The sequence below is a fragment of the Oenanthe melanoleuca genome, chromosome 3 (assembly GCF_029582105.1).
Source record: "Oenanthe melanoleuca isolate GR-GAL-2019-014 chromosome 3, OMel1.0, whole genome shotgun sequence".
In the NCBI taxonomy this organism is placed as follows: Eukaryota; Metazoa; Chordata; class Aves; order Passeriformes; family Muscicapidae; genus Oenanthe; species Oenanthe melanoleuca.
Window position 1 is genome coordinate 4852365 of NC_079336.1, and position 12866 is coordinate 4865230.

At 41.3% G+C, this 12866-nt stretch overlaps 1 protein-coding gene across 5 annotated transcripts in view; it reads left to right on the forward strand.

The window, feature by feature from the left end:
• Positions 1-12866, forward strand: part of RUNX2 (RUNX family transcription factor 2) — a 157638-nt gene that overhangs the window by 12658 nt on the left and 132114 nt on the right. For all 5 annotated transcript variants that reach the window (XM_056487547.1, XM_056487545.1, XM_056487546.1 and 2 more), the window contains exon 3: positions 1450-1554. In XM_056487547.1, the coding sequence (XP_056343522.1) occupies positions 1450-1554 (105 nt within the window). The remainder of the gene's footprint in view (positions 1-1449; positions 1555-12866) is intronic.

Sequence of the window (12866 nt, forward strand, 5' to 3'; positions counted from 1 at the left end):
CCTCTAACCTGCATCTCCCAGAGAGCTGGGCACAGCTGGAGCACAGCGTCACCTGGAAAATCATTTTACTCTAAATGACAGTTATATTTCCTTTAAAAAAAATCCGTGTCACATTCTAGTTCGTGAAAATTATAGCCAAGACAGTTTGAAGTTGCACTCCTGATAATAAATGATGCATGTCTCAGGCAGGTTTGGGGGATATATGACTTGGACCAGAAAGAAAGACCAATTACTAGATTTGACAGCCAAAGCTCTGTTCTGTATTATGCCTTATATATAAGCTGTTCTATATTAGGCCTGAAAAAACTGCATTAAGTTTGTGCTGTTACATATCATTTAAGATTTGTGCCTTGATTGAATGCCTTCAGAGTTCAGCGAGAGGAAAAGCCCTAGCAGCAAAAATGCACAAGTACACCCAGGGAGGAGGGGAAAAAAAAAAAAAAAAAAAAGCGAGAGCTTTAAGTGTCTGGTAAAGTAGCAGCTTAAATGAGCATGAAGGCCAAAGATTGCTGACTGTTTTATTGAGTCACTGTTGTACGCCCACCTTTTCCTGTCTTGAAACAGTTTTCAGTTTTGACTATCTGACATGAGTAACCGTTGCATATCTAACAGATTACAACTGTCAGTGAGTCTCCAAACGGGGGCCAGTGCCTGTGAGAATGTGTGCTCAGATGCAGGCAGCTCCCTTTATTCATTTCTTTTTAACGTTTTCATTCAGCTGAAGGCTTGTGCAATCTCTGCCTGTATTTGAGCTTTGAAAAGTTTAAAAAAAACCCAAAAAACAACAAACAAAAAACCCAACAATGCAGGCTGACGATAGCAAAGTACGTGCACACAGACATTTCTCAGCCTCACGGGAAAGTTGGGGGCTTTCTTGGTATTTCATAGATGGAATATGTGTAGGGGAAAAAGGCGTGTTCCATAATGATATCATCATATTACCCCTGGCATATGAAGGACAGAGACACTGACTCCCCGTTAAAACATCTCCCAGGAGGAAAATATATTTTTTCCTCATCTTATTGTAGTCAAGTCAAACAAATGAAATGATAAAACTGTGTGAAGTAAATAACATGTGGTCACATTCTGCTCTCTGTCACACAGCTGCGAAACTGGAGTAAATTTTTAAATAATCTGACTTGCTTTGGATTTACACCACTTTCAATGCAGCAAAGAATTTGGCTTGTCCTCAGCAGTGAATCACTTTTGTTCTGTCATTGTATGATGACCCATTATTAAATAAGAAACATTTAGATTGTCAACACATGGACGTATTCTTGACATAGAGTAAAACTGAAGGGGAAGAAAACTCCTATGGTCAGTTATGTTTTTAATTTTCACGATTGTGGTAACGACAGGGAATAATTTTAAACTGATTCTTTACTGAACATGCATGTGACTGTTTTCATGTTGTAATCACTCATTCCTTGTTGTTTTTTCCCCTTGTAGGGAAGAGCTTTACTTTGACAATAACTGTCCTGACAAATCCCCCACAAGTCGCTACATACCACAGAGCTATAAAGGTTACAGTGGATGGGCCAAGAGAGCCAAGAAGTGAGTATTATATTCTTTTTGCTCTTATGCCTGCTTAATTTTAACAGAAACCTGTAAATGAAATATGTATATCTTTGTCAAACGCTGGTTTTTGCTCAGCAAAATATGTGAGTGCATGCTTAATTTGGAGTCTATTGGACCACACACATACTTGAATTAAACACTCACTTAAGTGCTTGGCTGAATTTTGGCAATCCCAAACCTGATTCTCATTCACATCAAGGTCTTGATACATTATCTGCCAGTGTAAATGAGAGCTAAACCCAGTGTATTTATATATAATCTAATTTAGTCACAGTAGATGCAATCCTGCAACATGCTGCATTCCCTGAACTCCTGTAAGCTTCCAACTGAAGACATTTAGAACAAAACAGGAGCCTGATCTTTCAGGATCAGTCCTAGCATAGAGAGGAAACATATAATATAGTGCCTTTTTGTTTGCCCTTAAATTCTTTTGCCATCAGATAATTAATGCACCTGGTTAATCTCATCATACCTGAAGTTGGTTTTCAGCTATGGACTCATCGTAGACCCCCAGGGGCCAAAGAAAGAAAAAAAAAACACATTATAACAACAGCATAGTCTTTGTTTCTTATTTGTGCACAGAAAATATATTTTTAAAAACGTAGTCCAGCAGATTTTCACCCAGCACATGTATCTCATAGCCATGCAAGCTGAGTAAGAACCTATTTGCCATGATTTATCTATTTTGCAATGGCTGTACTTTTATGACAATTGTGTTTTGTCATGTTCTAGCAGTTTTATGGGTAGCACTTATTTTTAGATACAGTCAAGTCTGGTTAATCCATCAGGATTTATCTGGCTGTCTCTCTGTCTAGCACATTTAGCTGGTAACCAGTCTCACATCATATGGGTATCACTGATGAGCCAGTTCTGGAGTTTTTTCTTCATCTAACTATAAATGACTCTAAATTGATTGGATTAGCCAGGTATAGCGTTATTTAAATTACACTTAGAGATTAAGAATTATTTGATGAATAACCACATTAAAAGAATCCCCATAATGGAAGCATCTCAAATAATTATTTTGCCTTTGATCTGCACATACAAATGCGACCTTCAAGGAGCTTTCATGGTGTTTTGTTTAAAATACCACAAAGACAGAAGTAGAAAGATGTAGACAGAATTCAGTTAAGTGTTTCTCGTGCCAACACATGCTGCAGAGTCACCTCCTCTTACACCAAGGTGGGAACTGAAATGCTCCCTGGAAGAACTGTCTGGGCTGTAGAGTTTCACCTTGAAGAACAGCTAAGAAAAAGCAAATAGCTCTGGATACATTTCATTAGGTACTTGTGGTGCTACCTGCTCACAGCTCAGGTGTCCTGATGTCACAGCAGGGGGATTTTTGTTCTGTCTTCTCTCTGTGAGTCAGTTCCCATTTTTAATTTTCACTTGCAGCTGTTGCCCCATGTAGCTTACTTGGAGGACACTGGGGAAGCTGCATTCATGGAGTAAAAATCAGGGAATAAGTTATATATCATTTAGCCATTCCCATCTGGAGGCTGCTCCCATGTATTGATGCATCTGCAAAAAAGGAAATCTTCTGGCAGAGGACACAACCATGGTGAAAGAGCAGAGAGGTTTGAAAATGATGTGTGGAGGGCACTGTGTATTGCCCTGCACAGCACAGAAAGGGACCCCACTGGCATGGGGATGTTTTGGTGATCAGTGTATTGAAAGTGAGTCCTTTTTCATAGAATTTAACAATTCTATGTTGTTCCTATAACTATTCTCCTAGTTCTGCTGGAATTTTTTACTTTAGACCTAAAAGGCCTCTGTATGTGATACCCATCTCCTGGTGTCTTTGAATAGCTGAACCTAGAAATTCCCAGTTAACTGAGTTCTTATGACCTACATGGAGTTATTGTGTCCTTATTCATCTTTTTCTTTTCTTTCTTTTTCTCTCTCTCTCTTTTTTTTTTTTTTTTTTTTTTTTTTTTTTTTAAGAAAGTAAAATTTGAGCTTGGATGTCCGTTTGTATTTTAATGTTTTGGTGGAATACTGCAATCTTAGACTTTCAAGTCATTCTGATACATCTCTGGAATGACTCATTATTAAACTTGAATTTGTAGGGAAAGAGTAGCTCCAGCGAGGTCTGGCAGTTTCACTGAAGTTTTGCTTCCTTCTTAGAGACCCTCCACTTGTGTAGATATGTTAGTTTGGTAGTAGTCATTCAGTGAATGTATCTGGCATTTATGTTGCATAAGGAAAATTAGGTGGTTGGGGGGAAATAAGGCATTCAAGGAGCAGCTCTGATACCAATGTGTTTGTCTCAAAAAATTATGTATCGGCAAATAGTGCCCCTCTCTGCCAGGATCTGTATTTCACTTCAACATTTCAAGCATGTTATCCTAGTTTTCCTCTCTCTGGCAGCTCAACCAGAGCTGTCACATCACAAACAACTTTTTTCTTAATATACACATCTGGCGTTGGCAGTTGGAGCAACTTCATAAGAGCACATGATCATCATTCATTACAAGATTAAAAAGTACCCCATGGCATCATTGATGTTTTTTAACTTTGATCTTTTGCAGTTGTGATTCATCTCAGTTATAAAACTTCCCTTTAAAGGAACACAACCAATGACTTATTAGAACCTTCATTCTAAGGAGTGTAAACATAAAATTATGCACATCTTTACAAAATGTCATTTACTTTGTTGCCAGCTTATCATTTTAAGACATGACATCATGCTTTAGATCGTGAATTTGTAAGGCTTGTTTATAGGCAAGGCACTCTGACCTTCTGCTGGCAAGTTGACTCGAGCAGACGAAAGCTGCAAGGTTCCAGCAGCAGCAGGAGCAGCAAAGCCATGACAGACAGCACAGACATTGAGAGCCTGACTTCAGGAGTGCTGAGCAGTCGTGGCATGCAGGGACTCCAGTTGGTGTTTTGGATGCTCAGCACTTCAGAAAGTCGGGTTCTTAAATGTAAGTGCCATTTAGTTGTATTAAATGCCTGCTTGTAGAAGCTTGCTGCCTTGCCTCTCTGTTATTATTTGAAAATATTTTAATAGAGACAGTGATGTCAGGTTGCTCTCTTAGGAAAATTTGCCCATTTCTATACAAGAAAAGATCTTCTGATGATTTTTTTCTCAGAAAAGATTTATTTAATTTTACCTAACCTCTTCCAGTCTATCCAGATTACTGTCCAGGGACAGTTACTGTGCTGCAGAGTTTCTGTGCTGGACTGAGACAGTGCTGTGCACTCTGAGTGATTCAGTCTAGAGACGAGGTTGTATAAGATCTTTGGGAATCATTAGGAAATCCTGGAGATATTTTTTCTCTCCTCCTATCCAGGATAAAACCTCTGCCATACACACATCTTAGCCAGCAGAGCTGCCTTCCAGCTGGGAGGGCTGAAAGAAGTTTTCCGGAGAAGTTTTCATGAGGTCATAACTGACCGACAGATAGGCAGAGATTACTGTAAAGGAAGTCAAAGGAAAAAAAAAGAGCAAAGAAACCACCCAAATCTTTACCTAAGCACCCCTTTAATGCCTTTGCCTTACCTCATTACAACTACACAAATAATGATTTGCCCTTCCATAGCGGTACCTTTAAAATAGGAGGCACATCTTCCTTTCTGGCTGCTTTTGGGACAAACCCAGTCAAGGGGAATTATGAGGAAGGGGGGGGAGAAGCCTATATAATTTCATATTTTGCCTGACTTCCAAAGACTTTAGTTTGTCTCTGATCAAAGGTAATCTCCAAAGTCACCCACCCCAACTGTCTTGCTCTGAGCTTTGAGCAGAGGCGTTTCAGGGCAGAAAAGTGCTGTGCTCCATTCAGCTCCCGAGCCTTCTGTGCTGCTGCAGCCTGCAAGGTGCACATGTGATGAAGGTGTGAGCAAACATCCCATTGCCTTCTGCCTGTGCACGCTGTGAGATCCAGCCAGGGGCTCTGCCCGGCCCCACCGTCACTGCCTGGCCGACCCGGCTTAGAAAACACAGAGAAGTGATTGAGATTTTTGAGATTCCTTGACTTAAAACCATAACAGTTTTTAGGAAGTTCTCCCTCTTTTTTTTCAAAGGCTGAGAGGGTGGAGGGATAAGTCTGAGGCGAGTGGAATGTGCTTTGGAGTAGAACAGCTTTAAATCTTTCGGTTTGCCTTTCTTTTTAATTTTTTTTCTTTCTTTTTTTTTTTTTTCTTTTCTTTTTTTGTATTATTTTATTTCTTTTTCTCTCTTTTTTCTTTTTTTTCTCTTTTTTTTTTTTTCTCTTTTTTTTTTTTTTTTTTTTTTTGTTGACTGCCTGTCAGGAGCTGGGCTGGTGGCCAAGCAGGAAATGACACATCGAGAGGCATTTGTGTTGTGCAACATTTTGTGGAACTGATGCAAGGATACATTGTCTGTTTACGCATTCCTCTGCTAACAGCCTGCATGGCAGTAATTTTATTCAGGGACACATGGCATGCTACAGCAAGGAGCTAGAGCCTTAACATCTCTTTATGTAGAATTATCACAGCAGTTAAAACACTCAGTGTGTCCCCCGTTTCAAATAGTCTCTGGCCTGCCTTCAAAAACCACTCTACCAGCCCCTCTTCCTTCCCAAGAATATATTTGTTTGACTGTAGGGTTTTATTTTTTTTTTATTTTTTTTTGCACTGTGGTAAATTGGGGCAGTGCATACAGAGAGAGAGAAAGAGAGACATTGCAGAACAAGAGGAAATTTTACAGGCAGGTCTCCACTTCATGCATCTCCCTCAGACTGAGCAGAGCAGTGCAGCTTTTTTGGGCAATGCTTTGCCGACGCTGAAGGCGTCGGTTTGCATCTGCATGTGGTTTGGCACGGGGAGGTTTTTAATTAAAGTCAATGCTAAATACCCCGAGATGTGATGAGCGAGTCTTGGGGTTTCATCCAAACCGAAGTTAGAAAATCTGTGGCTCTCTCTGGTGTCTTTCAGAGTGACAGATCTCTGCTGGGGCTGGCTGGGTAGGTCTGGATTTATCCCAGTGGCTGTGGGAGCTGAGGAAGGCAGAGTGGGTGGTGCAGGGTTCAAAAGTTGCTCTAAATGACTTTGTAGAGCTTAATGTATGTACTCTAATGGTCCTTTGTAAGAAAGGAGGCAAAATGTGATTGTGCAGCCAGAGAAATGTTGAGCAGGGCCATGGTTTGGAGAGGTTTAGGTTCTCTTCTGTGACTATCATTAGAGTATGTGAGCACGAGCACAGTCCGCTTACAGGCTGGGACCTGAAGTCCTTGTCACAGGTCTCCAGCAAGGAGTTGCAGTGTTTCTGTTTCTGTTTCCAGTGCTACAACACCAGGTCCTTACTGCAGTGTAAAAGGCAAGACAGAGTTTCACTCACCATCATTTGCTGCTGGTTTATTTTTTGCAAATGTGTAATTTCACAGAACTGTTCTAGTTGGGGACTGGAGGTCCTGAGCGTTCCCGGAGGTTGTAAGAGGCTGGTGTGATGATTCAAGCGTTCCCACCAAAGGTGACAGACATTGCATATGCCAGTGGTTTAGGTTTACTTTTGAGATGAGTGTGCAACCCACAGAGAAGGGCTCCTTACAGTTACCTCAACCAGTAGTGAGGTACAGGCACAGGGTGCCCAGAGAAGTTGTGGCTGCCCCATCCCTGGAAGTGTCCAGGGCCAGGTTGAAAGGGCTTGGAGTGACCTGGGATAGTGGAAAGTCTCTGCCCATGGTAGGGGCATTGGAACCAGATGATTTTTAAGGTCCCTCCCAACCCAAACTATTCTATGATTCCATGATTCCATGATTCCATGATTCCATGATTCTATGATTCCATGATTCTATGATGCATGGTGCTGTGACAAGGTGACCTGGGACTGTTGGGGTGGTAGCTGCATCCCAAGGATCAGCTGGTTCTCATTTCTTCCACTGTGGCTAGAGAGGGGCTCGTGCATAAAATGTCATTTTCTGGAAAGCAATCTGTGAGACAAAATAATTTCTGGTGATTGCAACTTTTTTCTGCTGGTGTAGTGTGTAAAGTGAGTCAAAAGCAAAATCTGCTTAGTTCACTCATGGCTTGAATTCATGCACTGTAAGAACTCAGAACTGTTGAAATTTTGAGTTCTGAAATCTATGTGACAGCATTGGGGCTCTCTTCATAGCAGGACACTTCTGCCCAGAGAAGTGACAGAGTGACCATGTTCACTGTTATGGTGACAAGATCATGTAAAACAAATGCACGAGTCTGAGCACAAAACCATTCTGTAAGATGTCCTCACCAACAGCAGTGCAGGCTTGGTTGTATTTGTCAACAGAACAAATTGTTTCCATCCCATTGTAGAGGGAACACTTGCTTCCAAGCAAATCTATTCCTAGTACATTTGGCATGTAGTTTGGCCATCACAGTGATTTTTTCATATTGCAGCTATTGCTGTTTGTATTCAAAGTGTCCCTCCAAGCTACAAATAAAATCATGGCCCCTGTATGTAGTTGTGTTGCTCAGCTGTTTGATAAGAGAGTTTTACCCTGAATAGCTCATAATCTCCATTTAATACACAGATGGGGAAAAGGGTTTATAACCAAACAAATGAAGTAACTGTGGAAGTGAGTTCATTCTGTATCTCCACAGGGCATGAGTAGGAGGCGAGGAAGAGGGGTGACCATTTTGCAGAGTCAATTAGGTTGGGAAAGACCTCTGAGATCATTAAGTCCAGCCTATAAGCAACCAGCTCCATGTCAGACAGATCATGGCACTGAGTGCCACATCCAGTCTTTCCTTAATCACCTCCAGGGACAGTGACTTTTTATCACTTTGTGACTCTACTCCATGTTGGTACTGTGGAGGAAGATGGTATTACAAAAGGCATTAGAGCAGCTTCCCACAGACCATTTTGTTCCATAGTTTTCTCCCAAGAGAACTGTTGGACATCATCACTTTTGAAGTGCATTTAGCTTGTAGCTACCAATATCAGCATTTTTTTCTCACTCTTCAAGGCAGCACCTCTTATACACCTCCCTTCACTTTCCAAAGTGGTCTGGGAAATTAGGAAGAGGTGAATATATTTGGGAGACACTGGATCAGAACAGTGTAAGTGAAGTACTTAGGTAGCACTTGCTTACTCCCTATTCCAAATTTCTGTTTAAAGCTTTTATAAAATGTATTTTTATTCTCCATATAAACTTCTTTCTCCACTGAAACATGGTCATCCCAGACGTGAAACACAGATGCTGATTTAACCAGACAAGGAATGCAGAAGAGGAAATGAGGATGAATATCATACTTAATTGAAACTTCAGGGGAAGAAACTGAGTAATGATCTCATGCTGGAGTATATTTGGGACGCCAGAATCCTTGCTCAGATAAAGAACTGGGTTCCTTAGTGCCTGTATCTGTTCAGATCCCCTGTTATAAATCTCATCTAGAGTAGACCAGCTTACTCAGCACAATAGTGGCTCACTGTGGGCTGAGGGTGGCTTTCAGCTCTCCAGAAATCAGACGTGTAGGGTAGGTTCCCTCTGAAGTGAATGAAGAGACACAGGCCCTTGCAGAGTGATTCATATGTTAATGCTTCTCTTAGAGAGCAATGAAGTGCTCTTTGGAGTCTCATCCCTTCCCATTGATACTAAATGGAGGCTTGATGACTAGCCTAGACTAGACACCCTGTTTTGGGGATGGCTGGAATCAGATGAGATTAGCAGATATTATGGTCCCAAAGTATACTAAACCTGCTGTGTAGCTCAGAGAGCCAGAGCTAGCTGTAGGTAGCCCAGGGTGCAGTCACAGGGAGCAGGAGCTCAGTGTTGGATTAATTCATTGTTCACTCACCTTCTTGAGGGGACTTTGTCTGCTGTTGAACAGTGAACAGTCCCTGGTGCTTTTCTGACAGCATAAGGAATTGTTTAAAGCTGACTTTGAAGTGTGTCTACAGCTACCATAATGAGTGCAGTGTATACATACCTTGGAAATGATGCTATCTACTAAGGCATCATTATCACCTCCTGCAGGATTTCAGTAGTCAGGTTCTGCTCAGGCCACACTCAGCTTGGGTTGTGTGAACTGCTGAGATTAAAACTCCTGTTATTTAGCTATAGGCAGAGTAAGGTTCTCACACTGCAGTTGCAGCTACATAGGAAACATTACAAAGGTGACAATTCACTTTACAGGTATTGCCTAAAGATGAAGAATATTGGGGAACATATTTGGAGATTTTCCTAATGCTGGGAAGCACCCCACAATTCCAATATTTCTTCTTCTTGACAGAACATATTAATTGTTCCTACCTTATCCAAACTTAACATGCTGCCCATTCTCCTGTGGTTCTGAGATGTAATCTTTCCCACAGCGTGGGAAGACAAACCCTTTCACCTGATTATTGCCAGCATAAATGTTTAATGATTCCATCACTCTTCAAACTCTCCCACTGCATTTTGTGAACTTTACTCCCACTTCATAATGCCCTGCTTCTTCAGTAGCCCTGCTCATTTAAATTCAGGGTGCCAAAGGAGGTATTAATCAGGGTGCTTACAAGTGCAGAATCTGCTTCCTGCCTGTCTGTAATCCATGTGAGTAATGCCAATTAGTTGTCTGCTTCCTTAAATCCTCATGCACTTTCTCATTCTTGCATTCCTGCAGCAGTAGACATGGTCTTCAGTGTCAGTGCAGTCAGAGGCACTTGGTGGTGTTTTGTTTCATTGCTCTTAGAGCTCAACAGGAAAATCACCTCTGAAGCACCACAGAAGTATGCTGGGGAAGAAATGGATGAGTCCAGCTCTTGTATTTTACTTTAATTTGCTAGACAGACATCTAACTAATTTTATTCCAGAGTATCACTTCAGATGTCATGAGACAAGTAGACGATTATTTTTCAGTTTCAGCAGTTTCACATTGGTGCAGCTTTTTTTTGGAAAGAAGCAGGCACATGCTTCTTTCACATGCTTCATATGCAGTCATCGTTGTAGTCACAGGTCTGTTTTTGTTTCTGTATATGAAATCCCAGATTAGATTTGCAAAGAAGCTCGATTTTAAATGATTGCATTAGAGTGGATCAGAAAGCCAGAGATTACTCATTGAAAATGGGTGGTGTTCACTATCATTTTTGGTATTTTGAAAATTCAGACCTGTGTTTCTCAGCAGTGTGGAATCTGGAAAGGAATAGAGACCTGGAAATAGAATGCAGGGTTGCTGTGTAATACAAACCACAGGTTAGCAGTACAGAGGGAATTACACATGGAATACTTCTTGGGGTTTTTTTTTGCATGTGTACATATGTAATTCTTAGAAAACAATATGCTTCAATTAATCCAGACATCTAGTGAATTTATAAAGTGCTGTAGATATGTGAAATTTAGTAGAGTTGGTTCCACATTTCTAGGATATCAATTAAATCAAGAATAATTTAATTTAATAATTTAGTGTTTCATTCCATGGGTCTCTTATCACCATAGACTCTAGATTGGTGGAACAGATTTTTTCTTTCACACTGGACACATTTTGGCTTTGATGATCTGCACTATGGATCCCCTCCCACTTTTGTCCTTTTTTGATGCCTTTGAACAATAGTTTGTAAAACCAGCACTGCAGTAAAATCATCACCTCTGTAGACAGAAGTGTTGACTACAGAAGAGGGCTCAGCAATAGAGCTGTGAATGTAAATAATTCAGTGTTTCAGTAGCTAAGCAGTCCAAATAAAAAACTTTTTTGTAAAGGGACATATGGATAATATTTTCAGAGATGCTGGCTGGATTGACTCAACTGCAGCTGCCTAAAAGTTTGATGTGGTGTCTCAATGACTCACCTCCTGTCCACTGAGGTCAAGGAGGAGTTGTATGTGTGAGTTTGAAGCTGGTTTATCCCATCCTAACCCTCCAAAGGTGTCAGTGGAGGTGAGAGAGGGAGAGGGGACATGAAGCAGCCCAGACCTCTGGACTGGCACTAGGTGCTCTGCAGGTGCTTAAGCTGGGTTTAAGCAAACTGCCTGGCTTACCAGCAGCTGCAGTAGCACACAGCTCTGAAGAACTTCTTCATACTCCTTTTTATGGTCATTTAAGCCTTTTTAAAGGGAGCTTTAGTGTCTGCTTTCTCAACAGCCACATTGCAGGGCTGCTCTGCAAAACACTTTAGAATTAAGGGTGTTGGTGGATTCCTCCTTGTTAGACATAAGTAATCACTGTGTGGTTTATAAATTTTTTGTTTTCCCCTTCTGTGCCTGCTTGGTTAAAACTCTCAGGCACTCAGTGCAGAAGTGCCTGCCCTGCTTTGAAACACCTTTCCCCATGCTGATGGTGCCCTCCTCTCCCAAAGCTGTGTCCCCTGCAGCTCAGCAGCAGTCTGGCTCTTATACGTGATCCTCATCAGCTTCACGGCAGAGTCAGACAGTTTAATTAGCCTTTATCTTCTGCTGTGCAAGAGTGAGCCCAGGGTATGTCTGTGGGTGCCCTGAAGAAAGCTCACACAGCAATATTCATGGCCTGTGGTGTGAACACAGCCATAAACTTCCCTGGGAATCAGGGCAGCAGGATTACAGCACACCAAGGATACTCCAGCTCAGGATTTAGGCAGGGTCTGCAATTTGCATCTGTGCAGACCTACTGATCTGTGTTATTAGTTTCACTCTGCTTCCTATTTGCTATTCCTGAAAGATGGCAGCAAAAGGGAAACCTGATAGTAGTTGGCTTGTAGAGATAGTCTTTATTACAGGAGACAGCAGGAAGGACTTGGTGCTTCCAAAATCCAGATAACAGTGACTGTTCTTTAGTCCCAGCTCAAAGATGAAGGAAGTTTTTTGGGAAGTGTGTTTACATCCATGTGGGATGCAAAGTAAACACCTCACTAACTGCATATGTGCCATGCAAATTAAATGGGAGCTGTTTTCCTCTGGTGACTTGGTGCAAAAGGGAATAACCAGTAGATTTAAGGTATGTGACAAAGGAGATACTTGCACATCAGATAAATAATAACTTGTTGACATAAAACAAATAGATTTTTTTTTAAATTTATTTAAGAGCAGATATCTCCAGCTCTGCATCTTACTTTATGCATATGCTGCAGGCAAAATTTAGTGTAGGAAAAGTCCTCATCTGAGCACTCAGAACTGGGATGTGCCAATGGGTTGTCAGTGTGGCTTTAATCCATGCCTGTTTTGTGTGAGAGACAAGAAGACCTACAGTGTAGGAGCATGTGCTGATTTATCTGTAGGACAGCATCATCCTGTGGGACAGAATACACCCACTTACTCTTATTTTTCACACAGAGAATATGATCTAAGAACACCTTATTTTAAGCAACTTAACTAGAGTCACTAGAAAAAATTGTGTGGCAGAAGCATAAATCTGGGTCAGCCATCAGCTACCTTTGCCAAGCTGTAAACAAAGCTT